The 24,619-nt window shown below is 34.6% G+C and overlaps 4 protein-coding genes across 6 annotated transcripts; 3 read left to right on the forward strand and 1 right to left on the reverse strand.

Annotated features, from left to right (window-relative positions):
* The first annotated feature begins 1,545 nt into the window (after positions 1-1,545).
* Positions 1,546-7,748, forward strand: LOC145567847 (vesicle-associated protein 2-1-like). Of its 2 annotated transcripts, none has more exons than XM_081627252.1 (9): positions 1,546-1,815; positions 1,930-2,042; positions 4,160-4,230; positions 4,600-4,681; positions 5,338-5,453; positions 5,546-5,668; positions 5,870-5,896; positions 6,295-6,363; positions 7,362-7,748. In XM_081627252.1, the coding sequence occupies exons 2-9, from the start codon at positions 1,970-1,972 to the stop codon at positions 7,497-7,499; spliced, it is 699 nt and encodes a 232-aa protein (XP_081483378.1). In that variant the 5' UTR covers positions 1,546-1,815; positions 1,930-1,969; the 3' UTR covers positions 7,500-7,748. The 2 variants fall into 2 exon arrangements, with proteins under 2 accessions (XP_081483378.1, XP_081483377.1); XM_081627251.1 differs by having other exon boundaries at positions 1,547-1,815; positions 6,289-6,363.
* A 1,662-nt stretch (positions 7,749-9,410) lies between these two features.
* LOC145566932 (uncharacterized) lies at positions 9,411-15,441 on the forward strand. The gene is made up of 3 exons (XM_081626192.1): positions 9,411-10,176; positions 12,095-15,087; positions 15,133-15,441. Exons 1-3 carry the CDS (start codon positions 9,411-9,413, stop codon positions 15,439-15,441), a joined length of 4,068 nt encoding a protein of 1,355 aa, XP_081482318.1.
* A 167-nt stretch (positions 15,442-15,608) lies between these two features.
* Positions 15,609-18,897, reverse strand: LOC145567848 (bax inhibitor 1-like). Its single transcript, XM_081627253.1, has 6 exons — positions 18,602-18,897; positions 17,676-17,819; positions 17,471-17,562; positions 16,688-16,874; positions 16,197-16,352; positions 15,609-15,935 (listed from the first exon to the last, which is right to left on the reverse strand). The coding sequence occupies exons 1-6, from the start codon at positions 18,707-18,709 to the stop codon at positions 15,882-15,884; spliced, it is 741 nt and encodes a 246-aa protein (XP_081483379.1). The 5' UTR covers positions 18,710-18,897; the 3' UTR covers positions 15,609-15,881.
* A 2,452-nt stretch (positions 18,898-21,349) lies between these two features.
* LOC145569329 (uncharacterized) lies at positions 21,350-23,612 on the forward strand. Of its 2 annotated transcripts, none has more exons than XM_081628680.1 (4): positions 21,350-21,472; positions 21,925-22,056; positions 22,141-22,265; positions 23,173-23,612. In XM_081628680.1, exons 2-4 carry the CDS (start codon positions 21,975-21,977, stop codon positions 23,404-23,406), a joined length of 441 nt encoding a protein of 146 aa, XP_081484806.1. In that variant the 5' UTR covers positions 21,350-21,472; positions 21,925-21,974; the 3' UTR covers positions 23,407-23,612. The 2 variants fall into 2 exon arrangements, with proteins under 2 accessions (XP_081484806.1, XP_081484805.1); XM_081628679.1 differs by having other exon boundaries at positions 21,356-21,472; positions 21,919-22,056.
* Positions 23,613-24,619: the final 1,007 nt, after the last annotated feature.

Consider the following 24,619-nt stretch of genomic DNA (forward strand, 5'->3'; position numbering starts at 1 on the left):
TGATTACATTAATAAGCAATCATTATTGAACCTTAATGATGGAACTCTAGGCTGTTACTCACCTACCATCATTAAAAATAATCAAGCTAAAGCTCCTTTATTACGATTTTATGCTTTTTCGACAACACTAAAAATAGAATAACAATATAGATCACTTTTAGGACTACATAAAAAAGCTACAAGTGAAATGCTAGCCTAATTAAACATCAATTACACATTTACACTAGATACCATGTGATTTTATATTTCAATATATTTGAATCTACGCGACAATAATTTGTGATTTTATAGACCATAATAAATTCGTATCTATTTCACGATAATTAACACTTACACTTACATAATTACATGCAATGTGGTTGGTAGACCATAATATAACCAAATCTATTCACGATGATTAACACCTAAGCTAAAAAATTACTCAACCTTGATACAGCCTTGTATTTGTAGAGATGACCAAAGTAAAAGAATAATAATGGAAGAGTATTATCAATGAAAGTGGACTAAACTTATTAATTAAGGGTAAATAAAGGAATTGTTTCCAAAGATAAGTGAAGGACAAGGCATGCATAGAGAAAATCGAACAAAACAGTAGGGCTTGTTCTGTTTAATTTAACTTACTATTAAAAGATCAAATGAAATAAATAAAAAAATTTCCTAACCTACTATTTACACAAATAATTTTATTCCAAACAAAATAGTATCGTTTCTTTTTATATAAAGGTCACCTATATTTTTCCATTAGAACCAATATTATCACAGGGTCATTATATTTATCTACATATTAAACCTCTTTAACACTAATGAAGACATAGTATAATCTTATCTTATGTAAAATAACAACCCATTGTCTAAACTTATTTACCTTTAAATAAGTGAAATTAACGTGAACATAACATGACCTACAACTAGCAAAAGCTAACACATTTCACAAATTAGACACGAAAAAAATCGAGTTAGTGTTAAGGGTTTACAACACGTTTATTTAAACAGGTCGGGTTATTGTAGTGAATTCTAACACGAAATTAACACGAATCAACTTGCTTAAGAAATATAACCAATAATTTATGGAATTTATGATAAATATGGCCCGTCTAAGATGTACAATATTTCTCTTCTCGCCATCCCATAATGAAGCTAACACTCTTACTTATAACACGATACGAATTGAACACAAAAAAAGTGAATTACCGTCACGCAATTTCGACAAGATTAGTAAAATGTGTCAAAACGACACAACAAGTTTATAAAACCAGTTGAATTAGTGTTGAGCCTTTTCAACCTATTTAATTTCTCAAACAAATATAAAAATAACACAACACGACACATTTGCTAGAATCGTGACCATGACCAAAATCGATTTTAGAGAACTGGTATGGAGTGGTTAATGAAGAGAAAAAAAAAAAGAGGCGGGTAACCACCAAGTAAGATGGGTCCCAAATCCAGCCAGCAAACTCCAACCCACAAACCGTAACCCATTAACGTCTCTCTCTTTCTCTCTCCTCTGACATCATATAAATGCCACGCGTCACTTCTTCTTCATTCTCTCTCCTCCAAATTTCTGCAAAAAATACCTGAATTCTCTCTCCTCCTCCTCCTCTTCCTCTCTCTCAACCGTAGTACTCCTAAATATTTTTTTTTTTTGGGTTGAAATTCATTTCAAAAAATTCAAAAAAAAAAAAAAAAAAAACTTAGGTTGAAATTTTTAGAGAGGAAAGCTATAATTAGTTTCGTTTTCGCTCTCTTTCTAATTGACGCGAGTTCGATCCGCCATTTTCGCACCTTCTTCTTCTTCTCCTCCACTCGCATCTTTATGTTAGTTTTTTTTTCTTTCATTTCTACATCTTTTCGCGCTTTTCTCTCTAATTTGTTCAGGATTTTTGTCGATTTTTTGAGTTTTTTTCCGATTTTTTTGATGAATTTGAACAGGTTTTCTTTGGAGTGTTGTTGATAGGTTTTGAAGGAATTAATGGTGGTTACAACCATGAATGTTACCAGTAAACAGTTGATCTTTGTTCATCCTGACGAGCTTAAATTTCAATGTAATTTTTCTCCTCATTTTTTCGTTGATTTTGATTTTATTTTTGTGTTTGTTGTTGAATGCGTAATTTTCTATTAAATTGCTGTTTTATTTTGTGGTTATTTTGTACGGAGAATGATTTTGTTGCTTGATTTGTCTCGTTTATGCTATTGTATTAATTAGTTGAGTAATTAATTAAGTTAGCAATGTAATTAAGACTTCATCATAATAGGCAATATGCTGCTGTGATTAATTTATTTAATCTAGAGTGTTAAATGGTGAGGATGTTGTTTTTGAGGTGCTGAGTAATTGAATGGCCTTGATTGTGGATACGAGTCGTAATATTCTTCGAAGACGGTTTCGTTTCTAGTATATGAGTTTGATCATAGGATAGTGTCATGTATAGGATTGATATGAAACTATGAAGGCAATTTTCCTATGCTAAGGAGTTGTTACTTATTTTAGGCATCCAAAATTGATAGATTTGCATTGTTTGTTTAAAAGGACAACCAATTTTACGACGTTGTATGAATTAGAGTACAATAAGGTATAGGAAAATGTAGTTTTTAAGTGTTGAGATGGCGACAAATTGAGGGAGTTATTTGGTACAAGTATTATATTTTGTTTGTGTCTATCAGGTCTCTGACTATCTGTTATTAGTATTGTGTGGTTATGTAGACAGTTGACATTTGATATACATTTGAGAAGCTATTTCACACCTGATATTTGATTGGGATTTGTTTAAGAATTATGCTGCATTATATTTATTACAAATCAGTTTGTGATGGAGTGCTTAGTCAAAAAGATCCTAATGTGGGCTAGTAGTTCAGAAACTTGAACTGCACTACTTTGTTTATTTTTTATATGTTTCTTTTTGGACTTCTCTTTTGAAGGAGGCTCTTGAACTTTTAGATTCAAGAAATGTAGTGATTTGAATAGTAAGTTTGATAGAAATTAAATATGGAACAGTGAAAATAAACTAAAATGCTGAATGCATAATTATGAGTACATAGTATTTCTCAGTTTCAGCAGAGGATTAGAGCCTCTTGTTTAAGAAAAGTGCATCTACTGATTAACTATAATCAAATATGTAGTATAATAGTATATGTAAATAATTTATTGGATGACTTTGTATCATTTATGTTGAGATGTAGTTCTAATTTCAAAAGAAAAAAGAAAAAAAAAAGGAACCATGTTATGGACTATGAAGTATAACGTTGCATTAACTTCTCATTATGTCCTTATGCCCCACCCATAGAAGTTGGCTAATCTTAGGATTGGTTAGATTTTAACCTTACCTGTGAATTTTTCTGTTAGACCCTAGATAACACCAGACTGAACCGCTTATTTTTGCAACAAATAGAATACAGAGTCTACAGACTACAGAATATGTCATATGTTGAAATCAATAGGTTTGTATGGATCACAATTACTTTGATCTTTGCCTGGACCTTGTTTTGGGTAGATTAAGGCAGATAACTTATATAAGGTAATGAGACCAGGTTTCTAAGATAGTAAGATGTATGGTTTCCATTTAAAGGGATGATTGTCTATCTGTGTGATTGCTGCTTGTTTTCTCAGAAACTATTTGTTTGGGACGTTTGGTGGAAGAGAGTTTTGGGTCTTTCTGCCGCTGTTGGCAATTAGAATTGCAGTTGTGTCAGCATTAAGGGAGAATAGGATAAGAAGAGTTTGTGGAACAATCCAGTTTAGCAGTTCTTTGTTTTTTCTGTTTAAGTGCCATGATGATGATAATATAGACCACAACTTGAACCTTGTCTTTGAGAGCATGGTTTTCAACCCTTTTGTACATGCTGAAATTGGTTTTTATTGTTGTTTCTGTTGAACTCTCACTCTCTCTATTTTGGGGGGGATGGAATAGTGCTTGAGCTATAAGTAGCAAAATATAAGCTGTAAACCGAGTGGTGTAGTAGTGTTTTGCAAACAACTGAGTCATGCTTCTGCGAAATCAATTGAAATTTAGCAAATGAACCTTTTTATTACGAAGTATATTTTAGTTTGGAAAGAATCACATGCTTAATTTGGTTATCTTTGAAAATTTCAATTCTTGAGTCTTAATAATAATTCCTATCTTGTTCTTTTTTTTTTTTTTTTTTACTTTTTTTTTCTGTTTAACAGTTGAACTGGAAAGGCAAAGCTTTTGTGACCTGAAAGTTACGAACAACACAGATCAGAATGTTGCTTTTAAGGTAAAATACTAATCCATCTGTCCAAAGCTATTTGCAACTAATTCTTATTTAAATGTCAATTTTTTTCCCGTCAATGATTTATTCAAAAATATGGGTATTTATAAAATCATAACGTGAAAACTGCTACTACATTATTTTAAATTTTTTTTCTTTATCTACATCATTGTAATCTTGAAATTTTATTATTGCAATAAATTATACTCTGTATATTTTCTTAAATCCTTGGAATTAAATATCATTAGTCAAATTTAACCGATAAGATTACAAAAGTCAATCATCTCTAAACAAAACAGGACAAAGTAGCCCCCCCCCCCCCCCCCTCAGCGTTTTTTCTTATGCGGGATCTGAGTCTTGATGCACTCTTGCCAGGTGAAGACCACTTCTCCCAAAAGGTACTACGTACGGCCCAATACTGGTGTTTTACATCCTTGGGATTCATGTGTTATAAGAGGTAATTTTAACTTTTACTTGCAAAGAGTAATATTAGAAAGTCCAAAATTCCAGGTCAAAAGTTATATTCCTGTTGTAAATATCAATTTCTTGCTTGCAATGGTCAGTAAAACTTCACTTAGCAAGTTATAGTTTCACTGCCAATAGTGTTTTTTTTTTTTTTTTTTTTTAAAAAAAATGTTGACTATGATGGAATTGTTCATCAGCTGTTCAGTACTTGACTATGGCATGGGGCCCTTGAAATTTGTTTAATGATGGATGATAGCCTTTTCTCCATTTGAAATTCTTTGCATAGCTTGTAACTTTATGAAGATACAATTTGTTCTTATGCTCTTAAATTCTTAATCCTTTCATGTCTTACGCAGCACGGATTGTTCACATATTAAGTTCGGTTTAAATAAAAGAGCTTCAAAACAAATATTAAGAAGTGTCTGGGTGGGTTATGAGCTTGGGATAGGATTTTTTTGATATTTAATGTCGGAACTCTTAGTTCCTCTTAGAAGGCACTTGCTTCAAGATATATTCGTTTCCAGAGGTTCATGAACATATTGATTTGTGGCTTTGATTTGGTTAACGTTGTTGCTTTCTATTTTTTGATATTGTTCTTAACTGGAATTTAGAATTTATATTGATATTTGGATAATAATGGAATTGCAGTCACTCTCCAGGCTCAGCAAGAATATCCTCCAGATATGCAATGCAAGGATAAGTTTCTACTTCAGAGCACAATAGTGTCTCCAAATAGTGATGTGGATGATCTTCCACAAGATACTGTAAGCACACTTAACTGGACATTACTTGCAATATTGCTAACATAAGAGGTTGAAACATACCATGGCTGATTCATCTAAAAATATTGATATAGTTTAACAAGGATAGTGGAAGGACAATTGAGGAATGCAAACTCAGGGTTGTGTACGTCTCTCCAAATTCAACTCAGGGTAATGCTGAAGACGACTCAGCTAGTAAGCCTGGAAGAGGCTTAAATGTGAGCTCTTACTTCTTAGCCATTAGATTGCATTGTTATATCTGTGTTCCTTTATGATTCTTTTTCAAGTGGTGGAGTTGATGTTGCTCTACATTGTGTCTCTAGCTCTCAACTGCGTGGTTACATTTAAGCGTTTCTTCTTAATTTTTAGATCCAGAAGCATTTCTTTAATGTAATATCTTTCTTCTTTCTACATCTCAGGCTCAGGGCAATCAAGGTGTCGAAGATGTGAGTTACCAACTTAAAGCTTCTTACTTTTCTGTTATATAGGGTTGCCATAATGAAGGATACATTGTTTTGAACTTGCAAGTTTTCACTACTATCAGTTTTTTTAACCACAGAAGCAACCAAATCACATGAATGTAATGCTTCCAAAAATAGACAGCTTTTTTTAACAATGGGGGTTAAATGGGTAGGTTACAGCATTTTTTTTTAGTGGGAGGGTGATTTCTTGGATACATCATCTCAGATAATTACCCTGATTTTACTTTCTTTATGTACCACCATAATGAATGAACTAGGGTATTAGTAATGCATTAGAATAAAGTTAACTCTTCCTTAGCCTCACTTTTTTTTTTTTGTCCCCTTTTGCTTACCTTTTTTTTTTCCTTCTTGGGTAGAAACAGACTTTGCAGCGCATAAAAGAAGAAAGAGATGCAGCCGTTCGACAAACACAGCAACTCCAACAGGAACTGGTAAGCATACGACTAGCTTTGATTTGCTGGATATTTTAGATTTGTCACTTCTTTTTCTTGGTATATATTACTTCCATCTCAAGTGAAAAAATGGGAAGAAAATAGGCATTGTTGAGGCTATGTTAAGATGTTGCTTCTGTTTCCATCTCCCCACTTTTGGGATAGAGGTGTGGAACTATCTATTTGAGCCAGTTAAACTTTGATTGCAAAACTGGCGGTTAAGAAACAAATCAGGGTATCTCACTGATTTGCAAGAGAGAATGTGAAGCAAAGTCTAGTTTGTTCAAGAGTGAGATACCCTGATTTGTTTCTTAACCACCAGTTTTGCAATCAATCTGCATCAGACATCGCTTCCCCTCTCTTCTAATAAGGCTGCATAGAGAGGAGGGGGGGGGGGGGGGGGGATGCAGGGGTCTATCTTTGGTGATTATGGGGGCTTGTTGATGGTAGTTTTTATGATGAGCAATCCTCTTTGACCTGTCTTATCATCATGTTACTTTAAGCTGTAATATTACATATTTTCTTAAAAATGATTGGGGTTATATGCAAATCTACAATGCCCCCATCAACTATTTTCCATTTGAGACTCTATTGGCACAAAGAATTGGTAAAATCAGAAAGGATTAAGTGCAAAAGAAATTGCCTCTATAGTGCATGATTTAGGGGTTGACAGGTCTTTTTGGAACTGCCATGACCCTTTGTGTTAAGTGATACTTAATATACTGCGATGCATGAACAAGATGAAAATCATTAAATTGTTCAACTTCTCACACCATTGATCGTTATTTGATGTATAAACCAGAATAATGACCTGTTTAACACAGAAAGTTAGGTTGCAAACCTTGATAGTTTACTCCTTTCCTTTAATTTAATTAGGATCTTAATAGTTTATCTGCACACTTGTTATTCTAATCATTAATGAGTATTTGAACACCTAGCTGGTTGAAATCAAAGCAATCACTTATTCACTTATATTGCTTTTTTTTGGGCTGATTCAGGAAATGTGGAGAAGGCGCAGCAGACAGCGCAAAAGTAACTCTGGCTTCTCGTGCAAATTCTCTCTTTTTGTGGCAATAATAGGGATTATGCTCGGCATTCTGTTAAAACTCTCTTTGTCTCCACCTGCTACAGCATAGTTGTCTTCATCAGTGCAGGAAACTGATTCTTCTCTGTATCATTAGCCATGGTTTACCTAAGTTTCCCCATCTTCTCTCAGGGTGGCCCTTGCTTTCTGTATATTGATCATCAAAATTTGCTCATTGCGCTCGATTCCGTCATCTTTTCATCTCCTGTGTATCCTTGCCCTTGATATGTCAAATAGGATTTACTTGTGGTTTAGGATCTAATGATTGCAGTGAAAAACATAGTAGTTTAGTTTTCTTGTCTATTTTTGTCTAGCACTCTAGCATGTTGACAAAGCAAATCAGCAGACCTGGAGTTCAATTGAAATGAAATTCATGGAGTGTTTTTTGTGTCGAGTTGAATTATTATCAGGCAAGTGAATTTCTGTAGTTCCAGTGTCTACTTGAATTAAAAATTGCAACATTGTGCTCTTTTTCAAGGTATAGGAATTATTATTGACATAATGACGACTACAAAGAAAGTTTCAAATTAGTACACTCTCCGTTTCGTAATGTAAGTTCTATTTGAAATTTTCCAACTATTAAAATTAGAGAGAATCTTCTACATTTATCTCTATTTATGTCTCGATGAGTATATCCCTCAATAAGGGTAAATATCTAATTTTTATAATTTTTGCTAGTGTGAAATTAAAAATATTTGCGATAAAAAATTTGCATTGATATACGGATGGAGTACTTGATACGTTTTCGTCATTACGATTCACCAACTCCCTAATGATATAATGTCATGGATTCATGGTTATTCTCAAAAGTGATAGGTATCAATTATCAAAATTAATTTCAAATATGCAATTTGAAACCAAACTACAATTCTTTGAGCTTACATCATCTCTAAACGTTTACAATACCAGTGATGACATCACAAGAATTTCATAGAGAAATAGAAAAAATAAAAAAAAAAATTGACTAAATCATGTACGAAATATAAAACAGCAACAGCAATGAGGTATGATCTAAGCCTTGAAACTTAACCATGAAAGCTCATTTAGTCATATAGAACTTTGTTACGAGTAATTATTTTAGAGTCGGAACTTTGTTACGAGTAACTAGCAAGATTCTTATCCATCATAAGCAATACAACTTCTTCATGGTACATTACTGCTTTGATGAATTGTACCAAAGTAATATATATAAACATAGTACATACACAAATTCACGGATTGCAAATTTCCTATAATAAAATAATATATGTGATATAAAAAAAAGCTATTGAAATGCTCTCTACGGAAAAAGATATTGAAACCCTAAGAAATGCTGGGAAATCCAGTGAAGAACATGATCAATTTGATCGGTCCAACAAAAAACCTAAAAGGAAAATTATGCAATACATTTTCAATTCCAACCCTTCTAATGGAGATGGGGATATGGAAGTCGATCGAGATAACCAGGAGGAGGGTTTAAGGTTGACACGAAATGTTGTTAGAGAGGAAAACCAGTCTCAAGGGGAGCCTCGAACACATATCTCATTCAGAGATGTTATGAGAAATGAAGCATCGATACAACAGCCCTTCTTGTCCCATGGAGAAGAGGAGGAAGATGAAGTCTCTGATGATGAAGAAATCCCGGAGGAAATCCTAAACGATAGCAGGTGCCCTGTTATCAAACTTACCAAGGATGAGAAGAAAAGATTGAGACAGCCATGGAAAACATCCTTAATAATTAAGATGTTCAGTGGTAAGTTGGGGTATATTGGATTAATGAGGCGTCTCAAAAAGAAATGGAATATTAAGGGGGAATTAACGCTAACTGACATTGGGTGCAATTACTATATTGCAAGATTCACTAATGAAGCGGATTATAATTATGTGCTTACTCAAGGACCATGGCTATTAGATGACAATTATTTAACAATCCGCAAGTGAATTAATGGTACCCCCGGACAAAACACTATGTGTGGGGTATACAATGGACCAACCATATTTGATAATGGTGAACCCCCTGATCCATGTGTTGGAAATACGGTTGGAGTCTTGGATGCCACCGGTGTCAAATCCACCGGAGTTAGTTATGATGTTGGGTCTTCCCAATGAAGTACAGCGTTTGCTGAAGCTACTATGTCAAGCGTATGTTACTTCGCTCCCCTCAATACCAATTTCTATGGTAGACACAATACCTAATCTTGCTCCAGATACTCTTCCAATAACCTGCTTGGTATGGAATGTTCAAGGTGCGGGAAACCGTAATTTCATAACTGTACTTAAAGATTTGGTTCGTTCGAACCAACCTAGTGTAGTGGTACTTGTCGAGACCCATATGGGTGGAGAACAAGCGAATAAAATTGCTGAGATCTTAGCATACTCGGGTCATACTAGAGTTGATGCAGTTGGGTTTAGTGGGGGAATTTGGATTTATTGGAGACCTGAAGTTGTCACTCTCACCCCGATTAATAAGCACAATCAGTATATCTCTCTGGAAGTCAGTCGAACGGGTGCTGTCCCTTGGTATTTTACAGCCATCTACGCAAGCCCAGACCCTGCTAAGAGAAAAGAATTATGGGAAGAATTGGGTGAATTTGCGAGGACTCATAATAAGCCTTGGTTATTAGCAGGTGATTTTAATGACACGAGATTTCCCTCAGAACGCAACAAGTCGTGTAGAGAAACGGATAGAAGATCGAGGCTCTTCAATGAGTGGATTGAGGAATTAGACTTAATTGAGGTGGAATTCACAGGTGCTGCACATACCTGGTCTAGGGGTCGAAGTGAAGAAACGAGACAGAGTGCTCGCCTCGATAGAGCCTTATGCAATGATGAATGGGCTTTTGATAGGCCGTCGTCGAGCCTACCAAAGATAAAAACCTAACTTGGTCTCTCTAATGGGTAGAAAGGGCAAGTAAGGGTCGATCCCACAAGGACTAAGGGGAGCACTAACAAATATTGATTTGTGATAAGCTAAGACAAGTCTTTTTGGGTTTTGAGTTATAAAGAAAAAAACTACAAACAATAATATAAAAAGGATCTTGGGAAGGTACCCACCAATTAAGTCATTCACAAACTACAATTTAACATACAAAACATAGCATTTGGGAATAAATTAGGGGAAGTCATCTAAGGCACCCAACTACTCTCTCAAGCTAGAGGGATTACTTGAATCATGAATACAACCTACTCTCGTGGTTACAAAGCATAAATCAAGTGTTAAAACATAATCACAATGACATAAACATTCCCTTGACTAGAAATTCCTATTCTCATGGCATTTCAAGTCAATTAAGCATAATGGAACTAACTCAAGTTCATCTCTCGATCCTTCATTGAGAAAGCTTAGATAAATAGTTCTAGCAATGGCCACTTACAAGAACTAACAATGAAACCACTTAAGCTCAACTAATTAACATCCCACATTAGCTAAATCAACACATGCAAACAAGTATTTGTGAATTCATCAATGGTTTCAACCATCCCAAGTAAATAAACTACTCACAAAACATTATAAATTGCAAAGCTAAGGAATTAACAACTAAGAGCATGAATTCAAACACTAAATTAACATAAATAAGTAATTAAACTAGAAAAGATGCAAAAATAAGTAATTAAAGCAATAAAATAAGAGAGAGAGTAAGAAATTCTCATTGATACTGCAAGAAATAATCAAATCTTCAAGTCTCCTTCCTTCAATTCTTCATATTCCAAGCTTTCAACAAGTTTTTCCCACTTTCTCTCTCTAGAAAATGAGAGTTTCTCTCTCTAAAAACCCTAACCTAAGCTAAAATTACACTAAGAAGCTCATTTTCGTACAATCGGAGCTAAGAAGGTATATATATTACCCCAAATAGAAAGGACGGAGAAAACGAGAAAACCGACCCGTCTACAGGTCGGCACGGACGTGCCAAAGGTTGCACGGACGTGCAGACCTGTTAAAATACGAGCAGTAGCTACTACCTGACCTTGCACGGACGTGCTTCATTTGGCACGGACGTGCAGGGACCTGCACGGACGTGCCATTATTGGCACGGACGTGCAGCCCTTTTCTGGCGAAATAGCTTATTTTCAGAAGGTCATAACTTCTTCGTTACTCATCGGAATAAGGCATGTGACCAGTCGTTGGAAAGCTCTTGAGATGAAATTTATTCTCCAATTTGAATAACTTCAAAATGTTGAGTAGAACAAAAGTTATGGTCAGTTGAAGTTGGCCCTTGTGCAAACAATCCTTCAAAGCTTTCCATTTCTCTTTAAAGCACTCATCCTTCTTCCTCCATTGCTCTATCAACCAAGCTTGCCCTTCTCCTTGTTCACTCATGATTGATCACATCCATATATGGTGCTAAAAATAGCTACATTACATCAAAAACACAAACAACCCGTGCATGGATGGTACAAAATTTGTATAAAAATAGGATAAATAATGAACTTTGATGTCGAATAATCACGAAAACAAGGTTCAAAAGTACCCTAAAATCGTACTAAATAACAAGTTATCAGCTTTGCGGTTTGATCAAGCACAAGTAAAGCACTTGCCAGCAGTTCATTCGGACCATTGTCCACTCTTTATTTCTCCTAATGGATTCGCTCCCTTTCAATCTCTCCATCGACCATTTCGATTTCAAGCGGCGTGGTTAACACATGAGAATTTTAATTCTTTTGTCAAAGAGCGATGGGATAAGCAGGGGAATTTAATGAACTCTTTGTCGAAGCTTTCGGGAGATTTACAAACCTGGAATAGAGATGTTTTTGGGAATGTCTTCAAACAAAAAAAGATCCTTCTTGCTAGAATTGGTGGAATTCAAAAGAAACTTGCTGAGAAGTCTGATCGAGGGCTCATTAAGTTGGAAGCTAGACTTCGAAGGGAGCTTGATGAAATTTTGGATCGAGAAGAGCTAATTTGGTATCAAAAATCTCGCGTAGATTGGATTAAAAATGGTGATAGAAATACCTCATTTTTCCATTTGAGCACAGTTATAAGAAGGTGGAAAAATAAAATTGATACCATCAAAAATAGCAATGGAAATTTGCTCAAAGATAAACTGGAAATACAGGACCATATTGTTCAGTATTTTGCTAATTTATTCACTGAAGAAGAAGGGCCTACCAGGTTTGATGTTCCGCAAGACATTTTCCCAGAAATTCCTGCTCTTGAATGGGGTAATTTGGTGAGACCGTATTCGAAGATGGAGGTGGAAGCTTTAATTAAGGAGATGGGTGCTTTAAAGGCTCCGGGGCCGGATGGATTTCAAGCGTTGTTCTATCAAAAAAATTGGGAAATAGTGGCTAGCACAGTTTTCAGCACGATTATGCCGATATTGGAAGGTAAGGGTATTCCAGAAAAGCTCAATGAAACCCTTATAGCTTTGATCCCAAAGATAGAGAATCCGGAACTAGCTTCTCAATTTCGTCCAATTGGGTTGTGTAATGTAGCATACAAAATTGTCACGAAAGTCATTGTGAATAGACTAAAGGAGGTGTTACCTTTGTTGATCTCCAATACCCAAGCTAGTTTTGTTCCGGGGCGCCAAATAACGGACAACATTGTGATTGTACAAGAGGTCATCCACACCATGAGAAGGAAGCAAGGAGCTAAAGGTTATATGGCCATTAAAATCGACTTTGAAAAGGCGTACAATAGGCTTCGATGGTCTTTTATAAGAGATACAATGGTGCAAATGAATTTACCTATCACTATGATTGAAGTGATTATGGAGTGTATCACTACGGCTTCTCTCCAAGTGTTATGGAATGGCGAACCTTTGAAAAGCTTCAAACCAAGTAGAGGCATCCGTCAAGGAGATCCTCTTTCACCATATTTATTTGTAATGTGCATGGAAAGATTTTATCAAGTGATTGAAGAATCGATAGTGAATAAATGGTGGAAACCAATTAGAGCAAGTCGTGATGGCCCATTGCTTTCCAACTTATTTTTCGCGGATGATATAATTCTTTTTGCGGAAGCAAGCGTGGAACAAGCTGATATTATTCGAAGCTGCTTGGAGAGATTCTGTCGAGCCTCAGGTCAGAAAGTAAGTCTCTCGAAATCGAGAGTTTATTTTTCGGCAAATATGGATAGCAATGCTCAGAATGAAATAAGTGTTGCGCTTCAAATGGAGGCCACCCCGGATTTGGGTATGTACCTTGGCATGCCGACCCTCACAAGTCGTGTTACCAAAGATACTTTCAGCCATTTGTGCGAGAAAATAGATAGAAAGCTCTCGGGTTGGAAGACAAAATATCTCTCCCTTGCGGGGAGAATCACCCTTGCAAAGTCGACCCTATCTACTATGGCATGTTATTCAATGCAGTCAGCCAAAATTCCGAGGTCAATATGTGAGGACATAAATAGAAAAACGAGGAAGTTCATATGGGGTGGGAATGAAGATAAACGAGGAGTTCACCTCTTATCTTGGGAAGTCTTACAACGTCCAAAAGAGAAAGGAGGATTTGGGATTTTTTCTGCAAAACAAGCCAATGCTGCGTTTTTAACTAAGCTAGGATGGCGAATTCTCTCCGAGCCTAATGCCCTTTGGTCAAGAGTCCTTCGAGCTAAATATTGTAAGGGTCGGTGTGACCTTGATATGTTTGAACCCAAGGTTGGGATGTCAAATGTATGGAGTGGTATAACGGAGAATGCTAAGGTCCTGGGTGAGGGAGTGAAGATGGCAATTGGGAATGGTGAGAGAACTCTTTTTTGGGATCATAAGTGGGCAACAAATGAACCTCTTAGCAGCTTAGCAATACAGCCTATTCCAGAAGAACTATCAGCAGCCACAGTCGGGGAAATGTGGGAAGCAGGACATGGTTGGAGGTGGAATGTAATAGCCCCTTATCTAGATCAAACTGTGTTGAAAAAAATTCAGAGCTACGAGGTGCGTGTTGATCCTTCAATAGGAGACCTTGTGTACTGGAAAGATGGGGATAAGGGAAAATTTTCCATCAAATCAGCTATAAGTATTATGAAACATCATACTGATGTTTTAGATGATGACTGCTGGGATGTTGTGTGGAATGCTCCAGTACAACAGAGGATACGAGCATTTATGTGGCTGGCTGTACATGACCGTGTACTGGGTAATTTGAATTTATTCAAGAGAAAGATGATAGACAACCCAAGATGCTATATATGCGGTGCTGCAGAAGAGAGTACTCTTCACATAATCAGGGATTGTCCTGTTGCAAGACTGGTGTGGAGAAAGACAGTAGATGATTCGATTAGCCATAGATTCTACCAAGGTAATATCAGAAAGTGGATCATGGAGAATGCGAAAGATGATAACATTGAAGGTAAAGAATCTCGGCCTGTTTATTTTAGAGTCACTATATGGTGGATTTGGAGATGGAGAAACTGCTATGTTTACAATAGAAGGGATGAGATACCCTTAGATTTTGGAGCTTTTCTTCAAGTCAGATATGATGAGGCTAAGAGAGCTTTGTGGGATGCATTAGATGGTGATACAAAGAAGAAAAGATACAAAGTTCCTGCTAATATCACTTGGCATGCTCCTTCTTATGGTTGGTTTGTGTTGAACTGTGATGGAGCTGCGAAGGGAAGCCCAGGACCTGCTGGTGGAGGTGGAATTATTCGTGATTATGCTGGGAATTTCGTGATGGCTTTCACAACAAACTATGGCTTTTGCTCTGCTTACAGAGCAGAGGTGCTTTCTCTGGTCAGGGGTATTGAATTGGCTCAAAATTTGTAGATTGAAAAGCTTGAGATACAACTAGACAACTTGGCAGTAGTACAAGCATTACAGAAAAAAGAAGCTAGAAGAGGGGAATGTATCCATGATGTGCAGCAGTGCTTGAAGCTAATCAATGAAGATCGATGGCAAGTGATAGTAGCACATGTTTTTAGAGAAGGGAATAGAGCGGCGGATTGGTTGGCCAACCGCGGAGTTATTCAAGACTCTCAATTGGAAGTATTTAGTAATGAAGTGCCGGTAGAACTTAGTCGTATTTTAGAGGAGGATATAAGGGGTGTGGCTATGCCCCGTCTTATCCCTCCGTAGGTAGTTTTCTTTTATGTTTTTGCTTTGTGTGTGTGTTTTTATTTTCGTTGGTTTTTATTTCTTTGGAGCTTTGTATCCTCATTTGGAACAAAAAAAAAAAAACAAATTCACGGATTGCAACTCATGTATAGCAGTACACACAGTTAAAATTCCATTCAATAGAGATATATCTGAAATACGTAACTGCACATAAGATGCATGACTGTCATTACCGTTACTAAGAAATCCAAGATCAAACATCATCATTTTAAGTATGTTAACTTGTTAAGACACAAAGTTCTAGTTTGTCCAAATATCTACATGTTAAGTGTTTCCATCTGGCTATCTGACTCATGTTTGTATTCAAACTATTACATCTATAATGCTGAGTTCAGAAATTTGAGGCTTAACAAAAACGCGCTGACTCCACATGATTGACAGTGGCAATAAAGCATATGAGCTTAATCCCTTCTCTTCTTCTTCTTCTTCTCATTCTTTTCCATTGAGTTCTTCAGCTGCAACAAAACAAGTCACCGTTAGCTCCATCCAAACATTAGGATTTAGGAAACAAGGAATGAAGATGGGGGTGGAAACTTAATAGAGTAACTAGCAACTTATAATCAGCAATCACACTCCAAAAAACTAGGACAAAAAAGAAAGTTTTTAAATCTCCCTTATAGCTTTTTCCTAAACTCATATTTTCTGTGTAGATGGGGGTGGAAGATGAAAGATGTAAGCTAGATAATTTTGACAATAAGGCAGAGATGGTAACATACCATAATGATTAAGATCCTGACAAATACAGCGATGAAGTCGGTGAAGAGAGTCAAGGCGTGTTTCACATAGTCCAGGTCACCAAAGTGAGCTTTCTCAATGATCTGCTGAGTGTCAAAAACAATGTATCCCACAAAGACCAAAAGGCCAAAGTACAACTGCAACATCACAACGAAGAAAATCTATCAGTACAAAGCTTTTAAAAAAAAAAAAAAAAAAACACCTAAGCACTGCCCACAGAAACCCCTCCTTACAACTTCATAACTGGTATGCCACCAGAAATCACTTCCAGAGACGTTAATTACCACAGAAAACACAAAAAAAAAGTTCTAAATAATTGAAATTAAATTATAAGAGAACTCAATAAAATATCCAGCCTGAAAGTCAGTTTTCCATAAGCTGATTTATGCACCACCAATCTTTCCAGTCAGCACTCAGCAGTAAAGCATGTGACCAGTATTTGTTATATGTAGTAATCCAGATGATATCATACCTCAAACTTGAAAATAGCTGCATAGCCTCCAAAAAGAGAGGAAGCAAAGTGTAGCCAGAAGAGGATGGAGACACCAGATGAAAGCAAAGCCCCCAAATAGAGAAACTCCCTACGCTTTGCGAACATGGCAGCTGCAGAAAAGCAGCCAAAAGCTATCGCACAACCCACAAAGGCAGAAACCAGAAGACTGCATTGTCAACCATACAGAAGTATCAGTAACTGGAAAAGGCTGCAAAGACTATTCTACTAATAATCTCATATTTGTGAACGAGGAACACTAACTTAACAGGATCCTGAAATATATAATAAATGCATAAAAGCAAGCAGCAAAAGAAGCATAAGCCCCCCCCCCCCCTCCCCAACCCCACCACACCACCACCACAAGTAAGAATCTGACTAGCCTCTCAAACAAGATGACTTCTGAGCAAAACATTTGTTTTGAAAAAATAGCAGTAAAAGCACCCAACTTATAAATGTTATGTTGGACAGTAACAATGTGTAATGCCGCACGTATTAATGCCACGCAGATACCATATAACACTTGTATTGGCACTGAGAACAAGATGGCCTATAACTGATTTAGACACTTCCACAACAATTAGAAAACCCAAAGTATATAACTAATATATTTTTAGAATCACATACAAAAGAGCAAGGAATATGAATATAATGCAACCATCTCACACACAACTAAATCAAACAACTCATATAATAAATCACAACAAACAGGATCAGTAAAACTCAAGAAATCCATCAAGCAATTCAAGCATCATATATTCATACCTTGGATCAACCTGGATAGCCAAGTCAACCAGAGGACCAATAGATGCTCCTTCAAATGCTGCTGCGGTCATTAACAGGCCAACTCTTTTTTTCTGCATGCCAAATGAATGAACAGTTAGTTACAACACCCTTAGAAATGTCGAAGTTACAAGACCTATGCTAGCAAGATCAAAGTGAACACGAGAAGATCAAGCATATACATTACCTCCTCATATGGGTGAGTGGCATGTAACCAAGCCATGCAGCCCAAACAAGCAAGAGTAGTCAAAAGACCACCAATATTCCACAAGATATGCAGGTACGACCCAACCGCCGATGCAACCAAAGCACAACATAATGTCAAGTATACCTGAAACCAAAGGTTCAATACATTAGATGAAATGAAGTAAAAAGCATGAAAAATAAACCAACAGCCAAAGGAATTTTTGGAGTATACAGCCAATTTAAGAGCAACAATTTCACTAATGTAAAACGGGAATCAATTAAGCTAATCGGGAATTCCCTTGACTTAAATTAATTAAGCTAGTTGGAATCCACGCAACAAGACTCATTGCATAGCTTGATGAGGATTACCATAACATCTACATAATACTTTCATTGGCATTTGAACTACATATTATCTTGCATAAACCAAATCTATTTTCAAAATAGGTAATTAGTACTTAGTTCATGCACAGTATAATGCTTTTTTCATACAACTATCATAATTTACAGGAAGGTTAAATTAGGTGAGATATGAATAAGAAATTTAACAAAATTTCACTAAAAATGCAATAAATATGGTAATTAGGCTTTAATTAAAATTCCAAAATAATTCCAAACAATCAAATCAAACGGTTGCAGTCAAGCAAGGTATCATTAAAAGCTAGTTTAATCATCATCACATAATCATTATATTATACACAAAAACATGCAAATTAATCGGAAAATTTCCAATACCTAAACCCTAAATTTCAACATAAAGATCAAAAAAACTTAATCCAATTAACCTCAAAATTCAAAAACCATAACCTAATCAAACACCAAAACGCTAAATTGTTTCCAAATTAATTCACTCTATCCATCAAACACCAAAAATCACAGGAAAAAAATAATTAAAAATAAATAAATAAATAAATAAAGGTAGAAAACCTGTCTGAGATGAGATTGAACAGTGGGAGAAATCTCATGAAGATTCTTGAAAGCATCGAAATTCCAAGAACTTCCATAACCAGGTTGCGATTGGAAGAATGAATCCATTACTTTCTCTCTCTAACTTCGAATTTTCTCTCTCTTCGCTTTGAATTTCTTTCGCAGAACAATTAATATTCCCTTTTTTTTTTTTTTTGATAAAAACCGAAGATAATATTGTTTCGTAAAGAGGTGGAAAATAGATATTTATAGGGTTGTTTGGCGGAGGGGTATTTGGCGTTTCCTGGAAATTTCTGGGTGTTTTTGTACGATTTTACCCTTGATAGTAGTTAAGAATTTAAGATTTTAAGATCAATTTTGAAATTCCTGGATGACCCCGAATTTTATAGAAGTCCACTTAATTTGCGTTTACTTGCTCTTTTAATAACAAGACTTTGCAACGAAGTAATTACTTCCCTAGTTCTGTTTCATTTTCATTGATAAGGTTTTCTAGTGACATGGTGGAACCTATGGGAGTTCGACAACTCAGCAGCGGCATCAATATGTTATTTTTAGTTGGATATGAGTATATGACAATATGGAGGAGTCGAGGATGAAGTATTTTTGTTTTATTTTTCCTCAAAAACAAAAATACTCCGTTTATAGATCGATTTTCCTAGAAATTGCTTAAATAAAAAATAATCGTTTTATAATTAGTTGGTTGTGTAAAAGTGTTTCGTAAATAGTTGTTAATTGTTAATTGTTTTTAGTGTATTTAAGAGCCAAAAACTTAATTGTTCAATAAGCTAATTTAAAAAGCTCTTGTAATGTGTTTTTTCTAAAAGAGTTTTTTGAGCCCAAATACCACTTTATCAAACACCCAATTAGCAAATCATTAATAGCTGGACTCGAGCCCCCTCATGGACAAATGAACATTTAATATTACAAAAATGAACATTTACTAACTGAACATATTTACAATAATTTTGTATTTTTCAATAATCAAATTTTCATTTTCATGCATTATGATATTCATTCTTATAAAATAAATGTTCATTTTCATGCAGTATGATGTTCATTCTTATAAAATAAATGTTCATTTTCATGCAATATGATGTTCATTCTATAAAACAAATGTTCATTTTCCTTTTTAATTAATACTAAGTTTTGAGTTTGTTCAGTTGTATGTATAAAATGTTCGTTTTTATAGTAAGGATGTTTAATTAACATTAGCATTAATAATGTTAGACATTAGCATTTTGTTCATTATTAAAAAATAATAATAATAATAATTATATTGTTGATTTATTTAATTGGTATTAAATCATATAGTTCAGCGAAATGCATGACATCTATTTAAGAGAATTGAACAAATCAAGATATTTCACTTGAAGCTTAAAAAAAATGTCGATGAATAAGCAACAATATTATATGTTCATTTTTACTTACAACTGAAATGTTCAGTTATATAATATTAGATGTACATTTTTTTTTCCAGTTTTATAGTCTCTATATTTTACCCTTATATTATAAATGTTCATTTTTATATATTGCAATGTTAAAAAATAAATGTTAATTTTTTTTTTATAGTAAATGTTCATTTTTTTTTCTTGGTAGATGTAGAACACTTCCCCAAAAATATGAGAATGAAAGTTGACCAATGAGAGAGAAATAATGTTCATATCCAAAATATATAATGTTCAATTCAATAAACCATGTTAATTTCTCGATTCAAAAAAATATACTACAAAACAAGTAAATACTATTAAATTAAAAAATGAATATAAACTTACATCCATCAATTAACGATCAAAGAATTTCATATGAAATCAAATTTGAATTTCATTCATATACTCTACTAGAAATTCACAAATGTTGAAGCTGAAATGTAAAAAATATAGAAGATGAACCATGAGAGAGAAAAATAGGAAAGAAATAAAATATATAATATAAAAAATTCTAAGTGAAAACAAAATTACCCACCTGATGAATTTCTATGTAATGAGCAAAATTTAGTTAGAAGATACAAACTACAAAACGCACCACTCAAAGAAAGAAATACCTCAAAACGAGGTCGTCGTAGTGAAGGACCAATCAAAGATAGCTGGTCGCGAGACTAGGCAAAAAGTTGCGCTCAAACTAGCTTTTTAAATTGGTCAAACCTCTAATTAGGCAAAATAAACTAAAATCTTTTGGAAAAATTGTCAAAAATAATTCAAACTGTGAGCAATCCGTCAAAAACAAGTCAAACTTTTAATTATTTTTGAATAATACAAACTTTGAGGGGTATCCGCTTTAAATAAGTTAAAATCGATAAGTTATATCATGAACAGGTTATATAGAACACGTGACATTGTATTATTTTGTTAAAATTATTAAACAACTTTATAAGATAAATAAGAAAATTATCCGGCTAAATAAGTTGTAGGTAAAATAACTTGTTTAAAGCGGATATCCCTCAAAATTTGTATTATTTAGAAATAATTAAAAGATTGACTTGTTTTTAGCGGACTGCTAAAAGTAGAAACTACCTCCGGATCATATAATATGCAACTTTGGGGTATTATTTATGAGATATAAAAAATTCCAAAGTTACAAATAATACGATCCGGAGGTAGTATTATTTTTGACAATTTTTCTCCAAATCTTTTTACCAAATAAGGCCTATATATAATTGGACGGATGACGGATCTGACCCATTTATAATTGGGGCGATCAGGGGTTTTAATGGGGCTCCAACAGTCAAATCCATTGTATTAATCTACTCGTAATTGCCAATAACTCCTCTTCCTCTTCTTTCTAATTTCTATGTTCGTTCTCCATTGAAGCGCACTTGACGTTATCCATTGTAAATTTGTAATACTAGTATCCCCCATTGAAGCAGCTGCTGAGGTAAGTTGTTTCTTTTTGTAATCATCCTATCAATTTCACAATCTAGGGTTTATCTTTTATCTAATCTAATTTAATTGTCAGTGTAGTAAGTTTAGGGTTCGAAAATCTCAACTTTTGATTCTAATTACTAAGAATTTAAAAACATCATAACCAGCGATTATTTTTAGAAAAGAAAATTATGAGCTTAATTGATATTTGAATCAAATATCCCTAAAATTATAATAATGAGCTTAATTGGTAATTGAATCAAATATCCCTAAAATTATAATAATGAGCTTAATTGAAAAATGAATCAAATATCCCTAAAATCATGTGATTTTTCGAGCCTTATTGGATGATTGAATCAAATTTGGTTGCTAATGTATTGCTGAACCCTTTTTGATTGTAGAACGGAACTATGAAATTGATACTGCAATCTGTAGTAATTGAGCTGTTTGAATGCCTAGCTGCAGGAAATTTAGTGATTGGTTTCGTGTAATCGGTGTTAATCGATTGAAATACGATGAATTTCGCTGCATCATTGTGCAAAAGAGTTAGTCTCAGAGAATTGGTCACAAATGTTCCTGCTTATGCAGGTGCAGCTGGTATGGCCCTTTCAGTGTAGTCAAGTAATGAGTCGCCATTTTCATTTTCTATGTTTTGTTTGAATTTGGTGTTTTCGATTGTAGATGCATCTGGAACAGGCTTGGCTTTAGTGTTTAGGAGGTGGGCTACTAAGAAGACGGCTGGATCATCGAAAAATGGAAGAGATTCCAAGCCTAAAAACCTTGGAGTGAAGAAATTCGGAGGCGAGGTATAACACATCTTGTCATTTTAGGGAAAAATGTTTTCTAATTGTATAATTAGAATTAATTGGAATTGATATTTATGCTTCAAATATTCCTGTTTTCATCAAATTTTACTGTCTGGAAAAAGTTTGCAATGTTTTTACTGTAGAAAATAGGTACAATCAATAATTTTGTGAGGGCAAGCATGTATTTGACACCTTATGTTGTTCCCTTGCTGTAAACATTACTTTAAAATGTGCCGTGCTATAATTTAAATTGCTTTAATAAGTAATACACAACTTCAGTTCAAGATTTAGGAAGTTTGTGTTTATACATCTTGTCTTGATCTTCAAATTTTATTTGACTAAGGTTTATGCTAGATAATGATTTTTCTGGTGTTTCATAGACTTTCTTTGCTTGATGTGTGCAATGACATATTACAAACTCGGCAACTGTTTGTGCTAGTATATTTGTTGCTCCAAAGATTGTGTTTTTAAAGATTTGTACTTCTAACATGCTCTATTTAGTAAGGAGGTTTATCACATATCAAAAACACTAATGGAATCCTTGTCCGTGTATGCATGGAATTCTTTCAATTGCTTATATGTTCTGTTTAGCATAGCTTCTGCCAGAAGATGCTTTTGAACTTCCGTCCCCCCTCTTTTTTTCCCAGGCAGGGTTCCTTCAGAACCTCCATCCTCATTTTAGAAGAAAGTGTTATTGTATTAATACCTTTTAATTTGATGCAAAAATGATGTAGTAGTGAAGGTTTTGGAACAAAACCAAGGGCATTATTGGCTTTCATGCAAAAGAAACAAATTTTTGGTACTGATAGTAAATAGATTATTAGAAAGGAAGTTGAAGAAAGTTAGATTCACGTCGAAGCTGTAAAAACATACTGTATATTAACTGAATTTTGGAGGTTTTCTGCAGAGGGTTATACCTGGTAACATCATTGTTCGGCAGAGAGGAACCCGTTTCCATCCTGGAAATTATGTTGGGATTGGAAAGGATCATACCTTATATGCACTGAAGGAAGGAAATATTAAATTCGAGACACATAAGCTGAGTGGTCGCAAGTGGGTGCACATTGAGCCCAAGGATGGACACGTGCTTCATCCTGTTTATGGAGACATTCAGAGTCCTCAACTGGAGACTGCAGTTTAAAGCCTTAGAATGCTGAGTTCAACATTAAAGATGGTGGTGTAAACTCTATCAAATTTTGTTATCTGCATTTTAGCATTGCTCCACATCAATCTTTCTCAGTTTATTTGCAGATTGTATGTGTGGATGCTAACTCAAATCTGAATTCTGATTTGAGTTCTGATCTTAAGTGTCATTTTGCTCCTCCCTTGCATATTTTGCTTGCCATACATACTTCGAATTGAACTATTCGACTTCAATGTGTGCTAGATACATGATTGATCCTCAATTCTACAATCACAGGAACACATATAACGGGAGTGGCAAACTTTCTCATGTCAACTGAAATCAGTTGAAGAAATCATACTTTAATTTATTGGCATCAATTTGGTTTTGACAAATCTTGAACAAAAACCCACAGATAGAAATTGAGTTAGGTGCGATTAATCCATATCATGTTTATTACGGAATATTTATGTTATTATGGTTTAAATTTATTGATTGCTTGACTGTGAATGTTCTCTTACTATTATAATAATAGAATGTTTGATGGTTAAAGATAGTAAAAACTAGAAATATCGTGTTATCCTAGGCACTTTGCATTCTGAAATGATAATACTAAAAATTACTTGATAGAAGATTTGAAATGAAAGCAAATGTGGCAGGATTCAGATCTCCTAGTAACCAAACTAAGGCTCCGTTCTCTTCACTTTATTTTTGTTGAACTAAAATTATTTTTACTGAACTGAAATTATTTTTGCTGAACTGAAATTATTTTTACTGATTTTCTATTATAATTCTTCTTTAAGAAAACTGAATTTTACTGAACTAAACTTATTTTTACTAAACTAAAATTAATTTTACTGAATTGAACTTATTTTTAATGAACTGAAATTATTTTTACTTAATATTACTTTTTTAAGGTGAAGAGAACAAGGTCTAACAAATGTGTATTGGATGAAGAAGGAACATCACAAGTTTTTTACTTGTAATTATATACTCCGTAATCTTTTTAGTAGGCGAAACTCTATGTTAGTCTCCTTCGTATGTATGAGGGGTATTGTAATTAATTATCATTGGATCCGATCTTTATTATACTTCAAAAATTTACTCCCTCCGTTCAATTGTACTTCGTATCTGGTTTCAAGAATAAAGTCAATATACATACATATATATATTCATTTGAAATGAAGAGTATAACAAAATTAGCCCAAATTTCATTGTATAGGCATTATTA

Source organism: Chenopodium album, chromosome 11, assembly GCF_948465745.1.
Source record: "Chenopodium album chromosome 11, dcCheAlbu1.1, whole genome shotgun sequence".
In the NCBI taxonomy this organism is placed as follows: Eukaryota; Viridiplantae; Streptophyta; class Magnoliopsida; order Caryophyllales; family Amaranthaceae; genus Chenopodium; species Chenopodium album.